At 38.1% G+C, this 20,631-nt stretch overlaps 2 protein-coding genes across 5 annotated transcripts in view; one reads left to right on the forward strand and one right to left on the reverse strand.

The window, feature by feature from the left end:
- The first annotated feature begins 147 nt into the window (after positions 1-147).
- The window catches only part of sbf2 (SET binding factor 2), a 132,578-nt gene continuing 112,094 nt past the window's right edge, over positions 148-20,631 (forward strand). For 3 of the 4 annotated variants that reach the window (XM_041790816.1, XM_041790825.1, XM_041790834.1), the window contains exon 1: positions 8,816-8,958. In XM_041790816.1, coding sequence (XP_041646750.1) covers positions 8,904-8,958 — 55 coding nt within the window. In that variant the 5' untranslated portion in view covers positions 8,816-8,903. Of the gene's footprint in view, positions 166-275; positions 352-6,259; positions 6,353-8,815; positions 8,959-20,631 lie in introns of those variants that run through there. The other variant, XM_041790842.1, reaches the window with a different exon arrangement.
- Positions 2,875-5,288, reverse strand: adma (adrenomedullin a). The gene is made up of 4 exons (XM_041790867.1): positions 5,171-5,288; positions 4,506-4,608; positions 4,255-4,380; positions 2,875-4,114 (listed from the first exon to the last, which is right to left on the reverse strand). The coding sequence occupies exons 2-4, from the start codon at positions 4,598-4,600 to the stop codon at positions 3,811-3,813; spliced, it is 525 nt and encodes a 174-aa protein (XP_041646801.1). The 5' UTR covers positions 4,601-4,608; positions 5,171-5,288; the 3' UTR covers positions 2,875-3,810.

Below are 20,631 nucleotides of genomic sequence, written 5' to 3' on the forward strand. Positions count from 1 at the left end.
AACTGTTAATCGACTTTTTTCAAACAGTAGGCGTCCAGATTTGTAATCATGCAATTTTTTTGTGTAATTCCTGATTTATTTCTTCTTGCATAGGGACAAACAGTGTCCTCTTGTGGATATTTTTCTAACATGCAGAACAGAAATCTAGCAAGTGCTAACAGCAAGGTAAGGGTGCATGTTTGATCCATTAGTGATGCAAAAGTGATATAACATGGTTCACTTATAGACTAATTATTTCAAAGCTCTAAACACTGATCCCATTTCTGTCTCTTCAGTACATCTACTCAACCAAGATATAAAAAAATCACAGAACATTTACCTGGACATGCGTCATCAGAGCGTGTTAAGACAGTAAGTATATCCACAGATGAATGCATCATGTTTCTTATGTTAAAAGGAAATAGAAAATTCAAGCTGCCTTGTCCAATTAAACATGAATCTATGAGTGCGCCACTGCCAAATATTTTCTCTGACACATTTTCCGAGCAGGGTAAGCATTGTCATGAATGAACTCCTCACACAGCATGTGAAGAAGGAGGACCCAGAGCCCCACACTCCCTGATTTAGCCTGACAGCGTTTGAGATTATGAGGCTAATCCTCTCAGCTTACGCTATCAGTGTACTTTTAGTGCTGGCTGCAAAGAGCTGATTCACAGCCCTTGGCCTGAATCATTTTGATTGATGGCGGTATTAACAGGCTGATCATTCATTTCCATTCTGTACATCTTATCTACTCATCTTATGCTGTCTTAAATAGGCAATTGATGATAATGTAAAGGGCAGTACAACAAACTGTTTATCGGGATGATCTTCTGTTGATGTCACAATTTTTGCTGACTTTCATTTTGGTAAACTTGCATTTTGGTTGATCAAAACCAGTAGATGTCTTGGTTAACATCCTGTTGGAAATGAAAATAAAATCCTGAATGCAACACTTATAGAAGCATTCTGAACACATTTAAAACAAAATTAAAGCCTCTGAGCTTATTATACTCTAAGTCCTGAGGAAGTGGGTATTATTTTTTACCTGTTGACCTACACTGATAGGTTTCTTGATGCCATCATCACGTCAGTGGCGTCAGCAGCTGATTGGCTTACTGCAGTAGTGACATCCTCACACAGTTAGAGTACACTTAGTGGACCAGATCTAGATCCATTCACTCTATTCTTAGATTGCTTTGACTGTGGTGAGAAACAGAACAGATTGCTCCTATTTTTAATTTTGTTTTGATGCTTTTGTGAAGAATTTCATTTCAACCACAATTCAGAATTCTATTTGATTATACAGCCACTAGATTCAATGGACTTTTAAAACATTTTTTTAAAGGTAATTGTTAATGGGCTCATGTAGTCATTTTGGGGTTAGGTCTGTTGTTATTGGCTTGCAGCTACTATGTTTGTTTTCTCCTAAAGTAATAAACTATACTTCTGGAAAAGAACTAATTCAGAATTATTTAGTAATATAAACCCCCTTTCTTACCAAGGGTATGTGACAATTAATGACTTCAGTTAACTCTGCAAAAAAGAAGCATCCGTTTTAAGTTACTGAGTTAATGTACATCTGAAATTTGAACTTCATTAATTTGAGGAAGCATGTTTAGCTCTGTTGCATTGACCCTGGGCTAGGACCCAGGCCTTAGCCAACTGATGCATGTCATGGCCACGATCTCTATCACTATTTGTTCCAGTCTCATCAGCTTTCATGTGAAAAACAAGAAAAATTCCATACATCCATAAAGTTTTCGTATTGCAGTTTTTGCTATTGTGAATGCATTATAATGATTTTTAAAGTAACTAGAACTTACAGCAATAAAACTTTAATTTATGAACATCATACCTTGCAATGTTTATTATTTGACACTAAATTTGTGGCTTTACCCCTTCAATTCACTAGATGGCAGCAAAGAATATATCTCATACTTGACCCTGACTCTGCTTTTCTTTGAACTATTGAAATAGCACTTTTAAGTATTTAATGGTTGTAATATGCTTTCCTTGGTGACTTTAACAAAAGCAGAAACGTATATTATAATGATGTGGCTTTGAAAGAACATTCCACTAAAAATAAAGTAGCACATGATCTTTTTCAGTCAAGCATTAATCTTTGATATCCTGTATGACTTCACTAAGAATCATCATACAGAAACCTCCAGTTAATGCTTAAAGGAAATTAAATGCAGGGGGTGTCAAACATAAAAGCTGTGTCAAGCATTAAAGATATAACTCTACTGATTCTGTCTGACTTTATATCATTCAGTGAACTCTCAACCATATCTGTTGCCATGTGTTTGTATTTCCGATAAAGAAAAAAATAGGGAATAAGTTGTCTTGGGGGAGCCAAGACAGAAATCAATACTCTTATCTATACTCCCTAAAGTTGTGAAAGAGGGAGTGATAATGTGACAAGTAAGGCAGGCTGCAGACTTTCAGTGTCAGTCAGTCTCAGAGGTGCGTTTGAATGTTAAGGTCATTATCAGTGCTGTTTTGGAGGCTTTTTGTGATGCTATCATAGGAATGTTCTCCCTGAACCCCCGCCATCAGCCTTCTTGTGTCCCAATCGTCTAGCATTGAACACAGATGGAGCTAAAGCCTCAGCCTCTTCTGATGGCTTAAGGGCTGCTCTGCGGTATGGACTGAGCCAACGAATATGAGCTGAACCAAGCAGGAATGCGCCTGGCACCCTGTCTGCCCCTTTTTTGTGTGTATGTAGGGGGGTCATAACTATGGGAATGCAGGGGGGGGCTCTAATGAGACCCTGTAATCACTTAACAGAGACCAGGTGCTGTGTGTCTTTTCTGCAGAAGCGCACTCCAGACAATAGAAAGCCACCTTTAATTTACAAGAGACAGGAGTGAAGGAGATCTGAACAAGCTCTTGATTTTTTGCAAAATTTTTATTGAATGACAATGTTATTGCTTTGAAACAAATAAAATAGAGCACATTTAAAAAATATATAATATCCTATAAAACAGATATCCTATTACCACAGTTTGCAAAAGAATAAATGACAAATAGCTACAATGCCCATATATTTCTTCCTGTACAAAAATAGTTCTATCTGCAAAAGTACTTTAATGTAACTTTTATATAATATTTTAAATAAGGAATTCATATATACATATATCTGCAATAAAAACAAACATAGATTGCACATGTTTTATACAAACAATAACAATTTCAAGTATATTTCAATCCATTGTGGACTGGCACATATCTCACAGAATCTAAGGCATCTTCCCTTATACAGTGTCCAAAACTTTTTTTTTAATAAACTCCATAGCCCATGGTCTTGTTGGCATTTTGATGAAGACATCTTTTTCTGATGTTTCATCTGACTCAAAGTCCACATGGAAAAGTGCATACAAGTACTGACAGTTTAGAACATGGTGGCTTAATCCTTGGAGGATAGTACTTATCAAAGTCCTGGCCTTGAGGAAGAAATGTGTTTAAGTCCCAGAATGTAAGAATAAAGTTCCCTCTTTAAGCCAGAGGATGTGTCCACTTGGACGGAGTATTACCACTCTGCATTTCTCCCAGAGAGTAACACCTGCACTTTGCTCCAAGCCATGCCATCCAGTGTCTGTTAGCCAGCTTCTAGTTTCTCTCCATCTCTGAGCTGCAGCCTTTTACAGAAATTCAGCCAAGGTGCAGCCCATCTTGCTCTGACTCAGTCCTCCTGCCTTGGAAAAAGAGGTGCTGGAGAAAACTTGGCAAGAGTCTGAAGCATTTCGAGAATGTGTTTTAGAACAGAGCAGAGAGGACACTACCTCCCTCACTTTTGTTCTCATCTCCTCTTGCACAAAGTGCTGCTCATGTCCGTCTGAGGAGAGCTTCCAGCTTGTGAACTTGTGAGTCACTTGTGGTCCACGTGGGCCTCAGCCTGCCCTGCTCCAGCCTCAGTGTGACTCTGTGTGTGGGGAGAGATCGACGCCTGCGGCCATATCCCTGTGGGCTGATCTTGTCTACGGGGGCACTCCCGATCTTCAGCTTGTTGTTGAGTTGGTGCAGGCGGTGCGCCAGGTCGTGCACTGTGCAAGTGCCCAGTGAGCAGCCTTGTCTCCTGGACTGATTAGCTGAGTTTTTGGACCTCTTGGTTCGCACATTGATGTCAGTGCTGGAGAACAGAAAGAAGGATCAAATTTAATTCATATCCAATACTGAACTGGAAAGTACTCCTTTTATTAGAAAGGGGAAAATAATTTATAAAAAATAATAAGACTGTATGTTTCCAGGACTTTGTGGTTAGTGTCTTACCTGGAATGTGGCAGCAAAGTATCCCTGATGTCTTCTGGTCTGACAAAGTGCTCAGACTCTGCTGTCTTCTCTACTGATACACTGTCAAGATCCCGTCTCAATCTGTTCCCGAGCCATATGCTTAGTCTGGGCAAGAGAGGGAAAAATGCCCATTAGTCTCAAGAAGATAATTCAGTGGACAGGTGTCTGCTGTCAAAGGCTTGACAGACAGTCAAAGGACAAATATTTCAAACACTGAATGAATAACTCACCTCTTTTTGGACTCTGGATTCACTTCAAGTTCCGAACAGTGTCCTACTGTCACCAGCAGACAGCAATAGAGGATGGACTGGAAGATCAACTGCATTTTGACTTCTGTGAAGAGCAGAAAAAAAACATTAAGTTGTTAATTCATGCTCTAAAGTAATGTTTAGCTGTATAAATGCATGTATAACTTCCTCGTAAGAATGCACATTGGTGAGTGGTTACACTGAAGTCCAAAAGCCAAGTTATTTGCACTACCATTCATTTATTTAAAAAGTTAAGCTAAGGTCAGATTTTGCTCGGTTAAGTAAACCTACAACCATGCTTTGGGCCCCTGGCCAATAATGCGAAGGACAGTCTACCGCTGAAGGGGTCCAAAATAGGCTTGGCTCAAAAGTCAAAGAAAAACTAAAGTGCTATCTAACCCAGCACATGAACAAAAACAACTAAGATTAATTTCATCTTAAAAACTATTTATGATGTTTTGCCTCTGTCAGATGCTTTACACCTTAAAGGCAATTCCTCAACAGACGCACACGCTAAGAGCTGCTTATATAACCAGACAGATAACCTGTCCTTGCCTCTACACTTGTGCCCTGACCTCAAAAAAGCAAGGATAAAGCCATCAGCAGGTTGCAGAGCTAATATCTACTCTTAAATTCAATGCACATACCTGTAGTGATGTTTTTATTCAGCTGGTTAAAAAGCTCCTCTTGTAGTTACGAAGGAGTACTCCACAGGTTTCTTGAAATTGCCACTGGTTCTCTCTGTAAGGCAGCTGTGTCACTCTGCTAATAGCTCGTACACACCAGACAGGCTGGCTTTATAGAGAAGGTAGGAGGGGCTCTCATTGACTGACACACACACGCTCTCATCCTTTTCCCCCACCCCATCCAGAACAGAGCTGCTGTGCTGCTGCTTGTATGGTACTACAATAAAAAGGGTAAAAAGATCAAAAATTAAGATTTTAAACTTAAAAAACAATTAGGGAAGTTATTTTAGGATAACATAAAAGTTAAGTGCTGCAGATGTATCCTGTATTTTTTCTCTTCCCAGTATCAAAAAGTAACATTTTGACAACTTCTTATAAACGATGCAATAGCTTTGTACCATGACACTTTTTCTTTTCAGTAAGCGTTTTAAAGGCATAAAGTCAGTGTTATCAGTTATGTAAGTAAGAGGACAGCATGTTCATCATCAGCTGGCTGTTTTCTATAGGCGGTATAAGAAGTCCAAATAATTACAGAAGAAAGGGTTTAAACATTCATCTTCTTGTATTTGAACTTAAAGGTCAGTTAAACATATTTTCTTGTCACCTTCCTTTCAGTTCAGATTTTTAATTTTAAGATAATAAATTATTAGGAATGTCTCCACTGTCATTTTTCAGGGCACTCCTTGACTCAGTGAAGTTCCATGTCAGCTTCAAGTACGCTGAATGATGAATTTCAGATGAGGAATTTGAGACCGGCATTGAGTAACTGATTAAATATAGCTAGTTTCACCATCTATAAACACAATAAACTCAATGTGTTTGTTTGTTCAAGTTAAATATTTGACTTACCATGTACTTTATTATGATATTTGGACAAATGCGAAGTGGAATTTTACAATTACCCAAAAATAAAGTCAGAGTCTGAAAAAATGTATTTGAACAACAATCTATGGTGAAGGAACAATATTAGCTGAGACATTTTCTTAAATAATTCTGATTATTTAGCTGTAAAGTTTTATATGTATCATGTCTTGTTTTTTTTCTTCCCAGGAATTTAAACACAGGATTGTTTTAAGAGCTAATGGGAGAGCCACCAAGTCTACTGGGGAGGATACAATTGCTCATATGACTGGACTCCATGGGGTACGGTTTACACTGAGTCACTTTTTACCTGCATTCATCTCCTTTTACATCATAAGTCTGTGCCTACTTCTTTGTTAAATATGTGAAGCAACAAAGGTGTTTCAAATCCCAGCGCTGAAAAATATTCTGTTAGGCTCCAAACACTTAAGTCAGTGAGGTTTGAGACACATGTGGACTAAGCCCTCAATGGGAAACACACACATCCCCTCTGAAATGACACGTGTTAGGTAACTTTTAGTGTGTCTTCTAAACCACAGCTAGTGCAGGTCTAAAGTAAGCCTATGTTGCACAGAGAGGATAATCCAAACCTCAGAAATTCTGTTTCTGTGATTCCAAAAAAGATTTAAATCATACGCCCTGTTGTAAAATGAAATGCTGTACAAACAAGAGAAAAATTAGGTATAATAGTGCAGAAATTCCAGTGCAGAAATTTCCCAAATGTGTATCAATGAGGTTGATAGAGGAGGTCTAAAAATACTTTCAGTTTTGATTTCTGTTCCAATCTTGATAAAATGAAAACAAGCCCTTAGGTCCAATAAACATAATTTTGGGCGAAGTTCACATATGACATTCCTCTGTAGCATATCAGCCTACTATAATTTATATCTTATTGCTTTTAGTCCTTGACAGAGTTTATTTATATCTCATGTGACCTCGTTCCACACATTGTGTCATATTCAGAAAACTTCCCCTTAGAAAACTACATAGATGTCTAACACATGTGCTGCACCCTGTAATGATAATTGTCTGCAGCAGACAACTAATCTCTTCAGCGGAGTTTACAACAGGAGATTGTGCAATCTTGACAACAAATTCTGCTGTTCCTTTTTGGCTCCTTATATAGAAATCTTTTGCCCGTCCTTGATGGACTTCCTGTCATTGGATAAATGACATTTTTTTGCGTGACCTTACAGTATAGGTTACATGTTTGAGCAGGTACGTGTCGCAGGAAACCTGAACAGGTAGCATCACATGTGCCAGGAAGAAAAGGGTGTCAGCCCCAGAGGCACAAACCTTAAATATGATTCATAATTATTACAATGCCGTGTTGTACCTGGATGTGCTTGTCACCTGGAAAAGTGTTTTGTTTCAAATCCCATAATTTCCAATCATGCTTGTGTAATAACAAACACCTTTTTCCCCTCATGGTTTGGCTCGGATTCAACTATTTTACTACCTCTGGCTTCACCCTCCTCATACAAGCAAACAGGGAGAGAGAGAGTGAGAAAAGATGAAGATTCATGAGGATTTGCTTGCTGTGTTCCTGCTATTGTTGACAGTGGTTGCGGTTTATGTGTCCCTCTCACACATAATTTGTCATGCTGATTTCCATATGTTACTGCCTTTTATAGCATTCCTGTCTTCATATTTAATATTTTTGCTATAACTGCATACTTTTTCCCTGTCAAAACACAACATATTTCAGCTCAAAAGACCAACTTTGTAACAAAAATTAAATTACAGCTCCAAGAATGATTCTTCTATTGGATGACTCACAACAAACTAGATGCACAAGTGAAACTGGGTTAAACACAAATACACAAGTCCATGGGATAACCCCTAGTTATTTAAGTGTTGCAATCCGAGCAGATCTTTCGTGTTAAAAGAAATTGTTGGATGTCTTAATATGGTTTCTATTTCAGTGTACTTGTGGTTGATAAAAAGCTGGAGTGGAGAGCTTTTGTGAAACCTGTAATGTTTAAAAAAAAAATACCAAATGAAGTGGCCCTGGGCCTGGCACACAATGAAGTCATTATCAGTTTGTCTTGTCAGTTTCAGAGCTACCTATGGACAAAGCGTTAAATCTTATCTTTTTACTGGTCTTGTACATTTGTATTTTTTAATTTCTGGATCCTTTTTAACAGGTTTGCCATTCATTTTGAATCTTTGTAGTGAAAAATGTCTTTGAAAAACAGCTGTCTGCAGTGTGCAGTTAGTCGCTGTGTCTGACACCTACCTCTAGCAGTGGTTTTCGATGTTAAAAAACAGCTTTACAAAATTATAACGCATGTCACTAATGATCTCCTTTGCTTTTGTAGCTCCTAAAAAGACATCTGTATTCATTTTAGTCTGTTTTATAGCCAGCTAAGAATATTAATCCCATCAAGACCTGATAAAATCACAGCAAATTACTCTTATCATTCCTACCATTACATATGTGTATACATGATTTACGTATGTTGAGTAAGAGGTTTCACATGATAGTGTTAGATTTCCATTAGCTAAATAAATATTCTCTCTGAGTACTTGGTAATTCTGCAAATGTGTAGTCAGATAGAATAGAACTATAATAGTATGATAGATAGTATAGAACTATAATAATGCTGTGTTTGGCTGTGTTATAAATAGTGCAGAGACCCCCACATTAAAGCCTAAAAGAGTCACTGTTGGGGACACAGAGCTGTATTTGTAAACTCCAGGGCCCACGCCCATGGATGTCTCCCGTTCCTGTACGCAGGCGCAGTAACTCTCCTTCTGTCAAACATGGCTGTGCTTTGGAAGAAGGAAAAATGCTGAATTGTGTTGATATTTATCGGGAAAAGCAGCAGACATGGCTAGATTGGCTGACTATTTTACTGTGGTGGGATACGACAAAGAGAAAGCCGGTAAGTTTGATTGCAGATTGAGCTGTAAAGCTCAGGTTTGTGTCCAGGCCGTCAGTCTGTGTGTGATGATGTTGATGCTAGATAGCTTTGCGCTTAGCTAAACGTTAGCTACACTGCTACAAAGCGAGACTAGAAACACTTTCTTTATTCCCTTTACCCGCCATGTACTGGGTTTATCCGACTGATGTGTATTTAAAGATCAGGTACACGCCTCCTGGCAGGTCACCAGTGGATATTTCCACACGAAGCGTTGGGATAATTGACTTGGATCAATCGAAACTTTTCATGGATTCAAAATCTGTCACATCCTGTCCCTGTTGGTCGCCCGCCTGTCAGGTTAGGGGGCTGCTTTCACTGCCAGCTAATGGAATACGCGGTGTGTAATACTCATGGGACGCCGTGTTAACTCTACAACTTCTACTAGATAAAATATCGTTGCGTTGGCTCTGCATATGTTAGGTTGGTACTGTTACCCAGCCGCTGCATCCATGTTTTGTGTTTTTGTTGCGCGATGTTTACATAGATGTTAATTGGCGATGGTCTCGCTTCATGCCTGTCCTGCAAACGCTGTTTCGAGTCTATTTTTATCCTCTGCAGCTTGTCAATGGTTTGTTGTGTTCTTATTTGTTTTCGCCGGAAGAGTGCTCAACTTTTTCATGATGGGCGTAACGTTATACAGCTGCGTGGAAAGGCAGTCCTTCTGCTCAGTCTGCTCCTCTTCCCTCTCCCACCTCCACTGTTGCTCTGCAGAGGGATAGAGAGGCCTCCCAACCAGAATGCTTCCATTGACACATTGACTGCAGGCCAGTCTCACGTTCTTGTCATCCATGACAGAAATCAACTTTGCACACTTTTTTTTAAGTATTTGCAGACACACGGATAAAGAGAAATGTTTTCACCATATCCAAACTTCCCAAATTATAAGTGGTGCTTTCTTTGTCAGATCAGTCCATCAACCTTCTGCAATCTTTGGCATCTCATGGCTTGTGCGATCCAACTGTTTCTCAGTATGTAGCCCAGAGAAAGTGAAGCTATTCAGAAAATCTGCCTCAAAGGAAAAAAAAAAATCAGCAGCATCCATCCACTGCCTTGTATGTAAAAGACAGTCCAGAGCAGTTGAATCCTCCCAGTCACCATAGCTTATTTGCTGTGCACAATAAGTAAACAGTGTCTGGCATCAGCTCTTTGCATCAGCTCTATGCATCGCAGCGCCAATTGACAAATGATTTTTTGTGCTCCTGGAACTTAATGTTCCTGGCTTCATCAGAGGAGTGAATAGATTCACATTAAAATGGTCCTGCCACAGGAGAAGAAAGAGACTGCGAGTTTAACTTTGTCACCCCTGGAAGCTTACAAAGAGGGTGTTTAGGGTGCTTGCCTGAGTCTCATTCACTTGATTGAGTTGTATTTTTCTGTTTGCTTTTATGAAGTTTTGATATGAAATGCACCATAGATGCTCTTGTTTGCAAGTGGGATTACTTCTCTCAGAACATTAAAATAAAAATATCAAAATGACAGACGAAAATAAAATTATGGCTGTTTATTTCTCTAACTATTTAGAGCTGTTCCTTTGCCTAGGGAAGTTGGCTCATAGAAGACAGTTTGGTCACAGTATGTGCAGTCAGTTGCCTGTCTAGACAGCAGATTTTTCCTGTCCACCTTGCTCATTAATTCAAACCGAGGATCCCAACGTGGGTCATCACAGAGCCTGCTGCACTGAGCTGGCTGGTGCTCTACTGGTCTGACCCAATTCTCATTGCTAGTGTACTATGGATGGATCAGTTGGAAATATGGCTAAGCATGCTAGTCAGTAAGGAATGTTCTGGTTCCAGCATGTGTTGAATAATTAGAAATGCACTGTTAAAACTATATCACTATAAATTATCTCACTTAAGTTTTAAAAGTTTTCAATGACAACAGAAAGGGACTGTTTTACCATAACATTTTAAAATGTACAAAACACAGAAAGCAGCACTATTGGAGAAAGCCATTTGTAGTTTCAGTGTGGTGTAAATCTGGTGATGAAGCTTCTGTCTACTTGACTCAGGCTCATGTAAAAGGAAGGATTCGGCCAGAGATAGACTTGCTCTTTCACCGTGCATGATAAATGTTCATGTAAATATTTTTGCATACACTATGCATGTGGAGGAAACCTCTAGAGGGAATGCAAGAGAGCTCAGGCGTACACAACTACCTGATTGTGAGATGTCAACTATAAACATAAGATCAATTCACCGTGCTGTTTAAGTTGTGTTATTAAGGCCCCTGTGACATTTCACCTTCGCTATGAACATCACAGATGTGTAAAGAGGGTACAAGTTAATTCCCCTTCTGTGCTGTCTTCAGAGGTAGTAACAGAGGTGGAAATAGGATCAGTGGAGCCAGTGGCATTACAGTATCTGTATGAATGTCCCAAAGTGTAGCTTCATTACGTTGCTGTTGTGGAAATGCTTTTTGAAAACACCTATGACAACACTTATGCATTTTAAAATCAGTCCTAAGATTAGAGCTTGCTTCATAGAAACATCAATAAGAGTAATATCAGATCAGACCAGTGGTCATGATACACAATCTCCACCCCATTCAGTGGTATTTTCCTCCACAAATGGTTGTAACAATCTTGGTGTTTCAGTTTAATAAGTGACTGTGTAATGTATGACTTTCAGTGAGCTGCATGTATTGTTTTTTTTTTTTTTTTGCCAGAAAACTGTCTCTTTGTTTAGTTTTCCATCATACTATCTAAATGTATTACTCGGTTATGTATCTAATGAAAAACAAGACTGACACAAGTACAGCCACTGAGACACTCGTCTGAAAGTCACCAGTTTACAGGGTCACTTGTTGAACTACAGCACTGATCTTATTTTCATTGTTTTTACAGGTTTAAACTTTGATTCATATATCAGAATTGTTGGGCTGAAACCCTCCAGCTGGTCTTTCAATTGGTTGGTCAATGAGCTCTTGTGCGACCAAAGTTTGGTTGGAAAAGAGCTCTGGACAGCAGTGGGTGATCAAGTAGGGAGAGAGAAGTTGAAAATGCCAGAAGTTTCAAACGTTGCAGTGATGGAGCGAAATAGGTCTTTATTTCCTGATGGTTTCACAACAGTTACGCGCTAAAGAACTTTGAAAACTATTAACGGAATGACATTGATATACTGGAAGGTGCATGATTTTTTTTTGTATTAAAAGAATGCTACAAGTGTCTCTGCATAACCCCCTGTCACAGCCTTTACCCCTGCTTCCTGTTTATTCACTTTTCTGCATATACATTTTATCAAGCACTTATATCATCCCACACATTAATGTCAGTGTCTGTCCTGGAAAGTCTTCCTTTACATCCCAACCAGTGGACATACTTTCAGTGCAGCTCGGTAAATAGACACTGCATGGAACGAGTGAGCCCAGTCCACTGTCACTGTTATAAAATAACACGAAAAGCTTAATCTAAAGTTATTTGTTATGTAATACCAAAAAGCTATTGTGTTGTAATCACAGAAATATGAATATGGGCAGTTGCACACTTGTAACTGGATCAGTTGTGGTTTCAGAACAACATAATGAGGTAAAAATAGTTAATGCAATGCAAAGCAAAAGCTTGTTTTTATCTTTAGTTCATTGGACTACATGGGAGTGTGCAAAGAGCTCTGTCATTAATACATTTGAGCTAGAGATACAGTACAGGCAGTTTTTTAAGTGACCGTATTGTTGGTGTTTTTTCAGTCAAACAAGTTTTACTTTGGTTGACTGCAGCCCTACATAATTTTCCATCTGTAACAGGCATGTCTGTGACAATGACACATGATGAATATGAGGTGCGACTGTGAGTGTCAGTTTGTCTTCAAGACTTTTAGTTGTTGTTTCTGTTGCTGTCACATCTCCTCTGCCTCTTCACTTCGTCTATCAGACGTGTATATGGTATTTTGCATGTGCATGTGCACATCAACAAGTCAAATGAATGCAGAGGACGTGTGGCAGCCATGGTGCACATGTATGGTTAGCAACAGGTGTATCTCCAGCCTCACAGGCATACAGTGCACGCTTGATAGTGCAAAACTTCTTTTTCTGGAAAGATGGTTACTTAAAAGAGCAAAGTGGAGCAAAGAAAAAGATACAGTTTAGTTTAAGTTCTCACCTGGTGGCATGACCCAGTTTCATTGACTTGATTATGCTGGTCTTTAATTTCCCAAACTTTTGCCCCATTTAGAATGACTATAAATCCTGGGTTCATGTCTGTGATTTTTTCATTGTGTGACAGGTGACCTATATAGAAACATTTACCAAAGTCACATAACTAATGTTCAAATCATTGTGCTTCAGCAGACTGAAGTGATTAAATAAAAAAAAAATCTAAGTAGGGCAACTCCTGATCTATAGTTGACCTCAAAGTCTCAAGTGTTATGTATGCAGTGGTAAGTATGATAAAAGGGAATATGGCCGGAGAGGCTGATTCCTCCATCAGGAATTGTCCTAGAGTATGCCTCCCTGAGGGCCAGTTTCATGAGCCACAAATGTCAGAATTATTTCCAGGATTTGGAAATGTGGAATACTGTTCAAGATCTCAGTTGAACTTGCATTGTGTATGCTGTATGTGGATGCTGCTTTTCTCCATCAGCAAGGGTTTATACATCATCTGGCTATAGTGCATCATAAACTCTAAATTGCCTTGTAAAGAAGAGGAATTTGCCCAGCTGCTTTTCTCAAACTGTTGAATATGAAAAATCCAGATAAATAAAATCAAGATTTATTGAATCAAACTGCTTTGGAAAGCATCTCACGGTACCAAACCCCCCACTCTGTGACTATCCAGTCTGGACTTGGGAATGCCTTATGTAACATGGCCTGATCATGCAACATAACCAAAAAATACTTCCAAATGCTTTAGAGCAAAACAATTCCATGTGCAGATATTTTGAATATTTGGTATTTGTCCTTAATCTAGTATAGAGATGCAAGCATGCAATCTATTAATCAGCATGCACTGTGAAGCTGCACGATAGTTAAACTAAGGGGGACTATGTTAGGTTTCATCCTCAGGCCCTTTGTTGAATTGTCTCTGTGTTGGACCTTCTCAAAGAGTGTTTTTGTAATGGCTCTGTTGGCACAACTACAAGGAGATCAGTGTGGCTATAAAATGTTCATGCTGTTCATTCTTTTATCTATTTTTGCTTAAGCTTTTTTTGTTGTTAGAAACTATAGGAAAAAAGCCTATGTTAGTGTTCCTGTGGTTTCTCTTGTTCGTTGTCTGCCTCAACTTATGAGCTTTGCTCTGTAATTAGTTTATTTCTTGCATTTCACTCAAGGCCATAAAGTGGGGTTTAAAGCTTGTTTTGGTTTGTACCCCTGAGTTGCTTTCATTCAGCGGATCCCTTTGCTTAGCTTCATTTTCCAATTGACTAACACTGTGGTGGCCTCTGAACTTAATGATGGACTTATTATTTCAAAGACCCCATGCACTCTTTAGCTGTATTTTGCAGATTATGTGAAATTGTGCTTATTCTTGTAACACTGGCTGATTGCATCATGAAATGTAATCTAGGGTTCCTCACTTCCTGACCCAGAAATTCCGCAAGATGAAAAATTTTGTAATTTCTTCAGCTTGATTGATTATATGCATTTCATAACAAAGGTTTGGTTTAAAAGAGAACATTTTTAAGATCAGAATGTTGTTTGGTAAGTTGCTTGGATTCTTTATCAAGAGGCTCTGTTGCTTTTATGAACTCTTGAGAACCTTTATCCTAAATAAGTCAAATAAACAAAGTATTAACTCCAATTATCAGTCTTGGATTGTACTTGACAGTTGTTTGTTTTCACTGTGGTGCTGGCTGAAAGCCATGTGTTAATTTAGTTAGCGGTAAATTTGGCTTAATAAAGCTGTAAAGTGAATGCTGTTTGGATACACTGATGGTAGTCTTGCTTCTCAAACATCTGCAGATGTTGATCTGAGTTTGTAGGTGCCAGATCTTGAAGTGCTGCCATGTGTTGTGGTTTCTTTTCTAAACATTAGTTATTCAGGTCAAGTCAAGTTGTGTCGTCTGTTTGGTTTTATTAGAGGTAACACTAACACATCTTGAAAAAAGAGTATTCTCAGTGCATGCTGGGTAACATTAAAAGCTTTGCTGTTAATCCATAATACACAGAAAACCAGCTTTTGCCAACATATTGAAACAGCAAAATGTTGAGGTTTCAGTGGCACACTTGTAGTCATTTATTTAAATGATGATTAATTGTTGTTTTACAATGATTAGAAATACAGAAATTATCCATTGGTTTTAATTTTTCTGTGTCTTACATTCAGAGATGCACCAGCTGTCTGTCCGTTGAACAGATTAAGATATTTTTACCTGTTCGGCCCTGATCAGTGACTGGCTGGCCCTCTCGAATATTTCTGATAAGAACACATATCAACTGCAAGTTTCATGGCTTGCACACAAACACTGAGGCCAGTGATGTAGTTTTTCAGTTGCTTCACGAGACTAATTGGAAATATACTTGCATCTCCACACAGCATGTGCTACCGGATGATACTCTTAGTTATTTAATGTTTTTTTTTCTTATTTCTAGTCTTTATTCAAATATCCTGCAAAGAGACTCAGAGTTTTTGAAGTACATTTTCAGAGAGATCTTTAATATCCAATGTCATGTATATTAGGGTAAGTTATTCTCTTGTAGAGGACACAGAGCTTTTAAGGTGGATGACTTGATGTTGATGTCATTGGTAGCGGATGTACTTTTCTCTCAAAGCTGAAGCTTGTGTTGTAGAGAACTTAAGAACTGACTGGAGCGGTCTACTTTACTGTTGACAATTGGACTTTGTTGCTCACATTGCCTGCCTGTTGGAAATCTGGATAATATCTTTTTTATTCTCCCTGGCTGCCTGTCTAATACTCTATCAGTCACTTAGACCAGAGCCAAGAATACACCTACAATTAGTTCCACACTTCGGGAAATTCTAGTTTTGTTCTGTTTTTAATAAACCATGAAGAAAAACTGCAGAAATTATGGTATACTGTGCAATACTACTGATTTTTTTTTTTTAATATTGTCGATAAAACGCCACTTTCACTTAATGAAAGTAAAAGAAACATCCCCTCCTGCATTAAGTTTGCCTGTTTTGCCAGCTCTCTCCTTTAGCCCTGACAGAATCACTTTGTAACAAATGCCAGTCTTTGGGTTATTTCAGCACCTACAGTCTGCTTGTGGTTAACATTTAATGTCGGGGGCCAGTGGTGAGATGTCAGATTGTTTTGCTTCTAGTTTACTTCTTGGATATGTTTTCCTCCGTTGATTTTTTTTCTTTGTAACTCCACATTTGGCAGACTCTCATTTGGATTCGGACTTTGTGGTGAAAGGATTCCTGACCACAATGGAGGAGTTCCTTCCTCTCTGTTGTTGAGGTTTGAACTGATTTGAAGGGAAACTCCACTGGCTTACGTCATCCTGCTCTTAGTGTGTGATAAGGTGTTCAGAGCTTTGTGAATTTTGTGGTCATGCATATTATTTTTAAGTTCATGTCAGAAACATTACTTGTAATATTTACAGTAAATTAAATATGACAAGTGAAAAAGTTGGAAATAAAATACTTTGGTGCATTAGGTCATTTCTTTCCATAAGTTCAAGACCCCATCTCTCTCTCAATGTTAGGGACATTATATTGTTAAAGAGACTAGCTTAACAAAGTAGCAGTTATTGATATTTGTCACCATGTGTGGGGTCTCTCACATTGGAAAAATGGGTTAAGATTTTTAAAAATCTTTATGTGTGTGGCAGGCTAAACAGGTCAATCCTAGGTCTATCTGATGTTAACAACTAAACAAATGTGTTTATGTATTGTATTGGCTAAATTGAGTTCTGAATAACAACATACCAAACAAACCAGTACTGTGCATCCTTAACATCAAAGTTTTCTCACAAAGAAGGCACATGTTGTGTTTTTAACTGTGTGTCTCTTCTCTCCTAATATTCTGACCTGTGTATAACCTTTAGACAGTCTCTCCATGTTTTTACATACTGTTCCTGTCCTGCACCTGTCTGTGGAGACTGTCAAGCTTCCTGAATTTGATATTTGTGACATCAACACTCGTCCTTATCTCTGATACCCTTTTGCTTTTGCATATCATTCACACAGAACTGGGAAGTTTCCTGATGGTGGTTACTGATGATCAAGCTGGGTTTTCCTTTGACTGACATTTGTCCTAAAGCCTCTGTTATGGATCTTATTTATGTAAAATTTTTTAAATTACTCTACAGCTGCTGTGCTTTGATTTGTATACTTGTAGCAGGTCTGATCCCACAGAACCTGAACCTTACTTAGTACGTGACATGTTAAGATGCCATTTTTTCCTCTCCAGTAAAAGTTTTCACACCTGAACTTGAATTTATGGGGATAACGAGTGTGAAAACAGATTATCAGAGGCTGGGTTAGACTTTCTTGTTGTCTACATTTTGACACACAAGATGGTGAAACTTTAGATGTAGTGTGTTAATAGCCACCATTTTAATATTAGGTTTTCTGATCAGGATTAATGTGGTGTCACTGGTCAATTTGTTCTTTACACAATCATAAAAACCTGTGCTGAGTGCCATATAGTAACATTTTGAACATCATGGAAAATTAGTTTGAGATTCACTTGCATTATAAATACCAGACATGGAAGAATTTAGTGTGAGATTAATTAAATGAAAGGCTAGATTTGCTCTCAGTGTTCTGATTTCTCAAATAGAGGTAGGTGGTGCCTTCAGATTTTCTCATCACTGTTAAAAAATCCCGCTCAGAGTTGTTTGTCAGTATCATTTCAGATGTTACCTGATACATGGTGGCTTTTACATCCATCAAACAACAGAGACAGCTCAGCAAACCTGCTAGTATTGATGTCACAACAACATAATAGTATTAGCAGTTACAGAAAAATCCTCAATCTCGCAATTAATAAAGAACTTACAATGCATTCTTATGTTGAGTGCATTTTTCCATCTTTTATTAGGATCCTGGTTTAGTCTAGGAAAGTGAAAGTGATACCTGTGATCTATTTCCAATACAGCCCACCTGCTTGCATGAGTGGACCTAAGTCAGGTTTGAATTGACGAGAATGTTGCATAACCTGACTTCTGAGTCCACCAGTGGTTCATCCATACATGGTAAAATACACATTTAGTCAGTTTATCAACACTTACAGAAGTAAGATAAATCACAAAGACAAATTGAGTTCCATATTTCCATGAGGAGAAACATCTGCTCTAATCAGGACAAGACATTTTTCACCAATGCTTTCCTCAAGTTGTTGAGACTGCAAAAATCACGCAAATTAGTAATAAATCATAAGTGCTCATTCAATCTTCCTGATCTGTTGAAGTCAGATATTTATCTGACTTGCAGTGATGGCTCAGATCCTAGTTGGATGGATGAGGATAGGAATGTGAAGTTTTATCCCTGAATGTCTCCGTTAAATATGTCAAGGTAATTTTAATTCATGGAATATCATGTTTGACCAAGTAATTTTCTACAAATTGATGCCAGCTTTATAAACCCATTGTATTACAGTGACATTTTCTTTTGATTTTATTTGGCTAAAATGTTGAGTGGGCACTTTTGTTGTACTTGAAGGAATAGTTTGTGGTTTTTTTTTTTCAAGCAAGGTTGCTTGAGCTACTGAGTGTGCAGCTGGTCCTTGTTTGAAGAAGTTGGCAGATGTACCTCTAGGGAAGCAATACACCACTTCAGGCATGGTCACAAACTGTCCCTTTAATAGTAGAAATGAAATCTTCTTAATAGGCTGAGAGTTTGTCTCTGTTTTTGGAGCACTACTGTGACAGCCCTGAGGTGTCAGGGATCAAAGAATCTGATTCGTGTCAGTGCATAAAAATGGACACTGGCTCAGCACAGCTCTGAGCATTGAATGTAAGGTCAGCTGGATATCACTTTAATGTTTAAATTAATTTATTATGGCAGTTATTTCAACCATTAGTATACAAAATGTCTTTGTCTAATGCCCCCCATCAACATTTGCCTTTTAAGGAAAAACTGCTGGTTGCTTTCAGAAAGATGAACACCAGCGAAAATTGAAAAGTGTTAAAAACTATAAACAGTTATTTTATTATACATATGATTGATATTACCCCTAATTTCTGTTTTAATCAGCTGCTTTAGTTTCCTAGAATTTAATTCTTGAATTGTTTGTGGGTTCCATGGTTAGTTTATTAGTCTCTTCTGACCACTCATAAATTTTTCTTTCCCATTTTGGTAAAAAGAAAACAGATAAATCCATCAGACGCTCACTAAAATTGTACGTGTGTGCACGAAGAAAGTCTCGTCTTACATAAAAGATGACCAATGTGTGAATCACTATGGGGAATCGCTAATGACACTTTATACAAAAGCTATTCAAGTTCCAATAGATACACTGTAAAAGCCATTTTATAAGAAATATATGAATGTGTTTTATTTCATCGGAAAACTGAAAGCATCTTCATGTTTTTTGGGTCATGCTTTCCAGCTGTACCACACACAGATTGTGTTAAACCAAGCTGGAAATGAGCCACACTCTTAAACATGCACACGCGTGCCATAAGCCCATACAGGTTTGGTTTTTGTTGTTTAAACAGCTTCTGCCAGAAAAATAAATAAATAAACTTGAGTTTGGACTTCATCCGTCTAACATTCCGCGAGCGGATGTTAAAATTAGCGTGTTCCTTTTCAGGCCTGGGTTCTATTATCCACACTGATGGGGGTTCTTTATAGTTGTCAGGGGGGTAGTATTTGAAAAGCATGGCTCGTTTTAATACAAGAGTGCAGCCTCATGGAATGTGAAGAATTCTGTTATTTATTTTCATCCGTGGTTAAAAATTCAAACTCGGAGCACTCAAAGCATGTGAATTCAATTAGAGGAGCTGTAAAGACCCATAGACACGTAACGGTCAGACGTGTTCTGATAGCACCACTCTTATGACGTGTCTGAACATGTTCTGCTTGCCTCCTGGTACAGGTGAACAAAGCCAACAATATAACTTGTATTCCAATTAAGGTTATAATAGTTTTGGATTGTTGATTAGTTTTTATTTTAATTTCGTTTTCACTTTCTGTGTTAAATTTCAGTTTACATTTAATTGGTTTTAACTGCTGGTTTGTTAGTTTAGTTTTTATTTTGCAAAAATGCTTCCTTTTAGTTTAGATTTTATTAGTTTTATGTTGTTGTTTTTTTTGGGTAGATGTCAGGGCTGAGTTAATGTCATACATTTTTAAAAACATATTCAAACAGGCAACTCTTTGTATCAGTTTATTTATTTAAAGACAGTGTTTGAATACAACTCCAGACATAAAACTGCCACTGTGTGAATACTTAACCAATCAGTTTAGGCAATTTTACACTCCCCAGACCTGGGTGTAGGTACCACTCAGAATGGTTGTGTTGAAGATTAAAACTAAGGATATTTTGTCTCTATTTTTATTCTAGTGTAGTTTTGTAAGTGTACTATACAGTTTATTTTTGGTAAAGCATGGTTTTTGTTTAGTTTCAGTTAACTAGAATGTTTTTTGAATTTTAGTTTTAGTTATTTAGTTAGTTTTAGTTAACTATAATAACCTTTGGTTCCACACAGTCCACAACAAAGCCCCCTTTCCTCATTTAGGGCACGTTCACATAAGGAATGAGTGTTTACTATCTTGCCCAGCACCATTAC

Source organism: Cheilinus undulatus, linkage group 1 (genome assembly GCF_018320785.1).
Source record: "Cheilinus undulatus linkage group 1, ASM1832078v1, whole genome shotgun sequence".
NCBI lineage: Eukaryota > Metazoa > Chordata > Actinopteri > Labriformes > Labridae > Cheilinus > Cheilinus undulatus.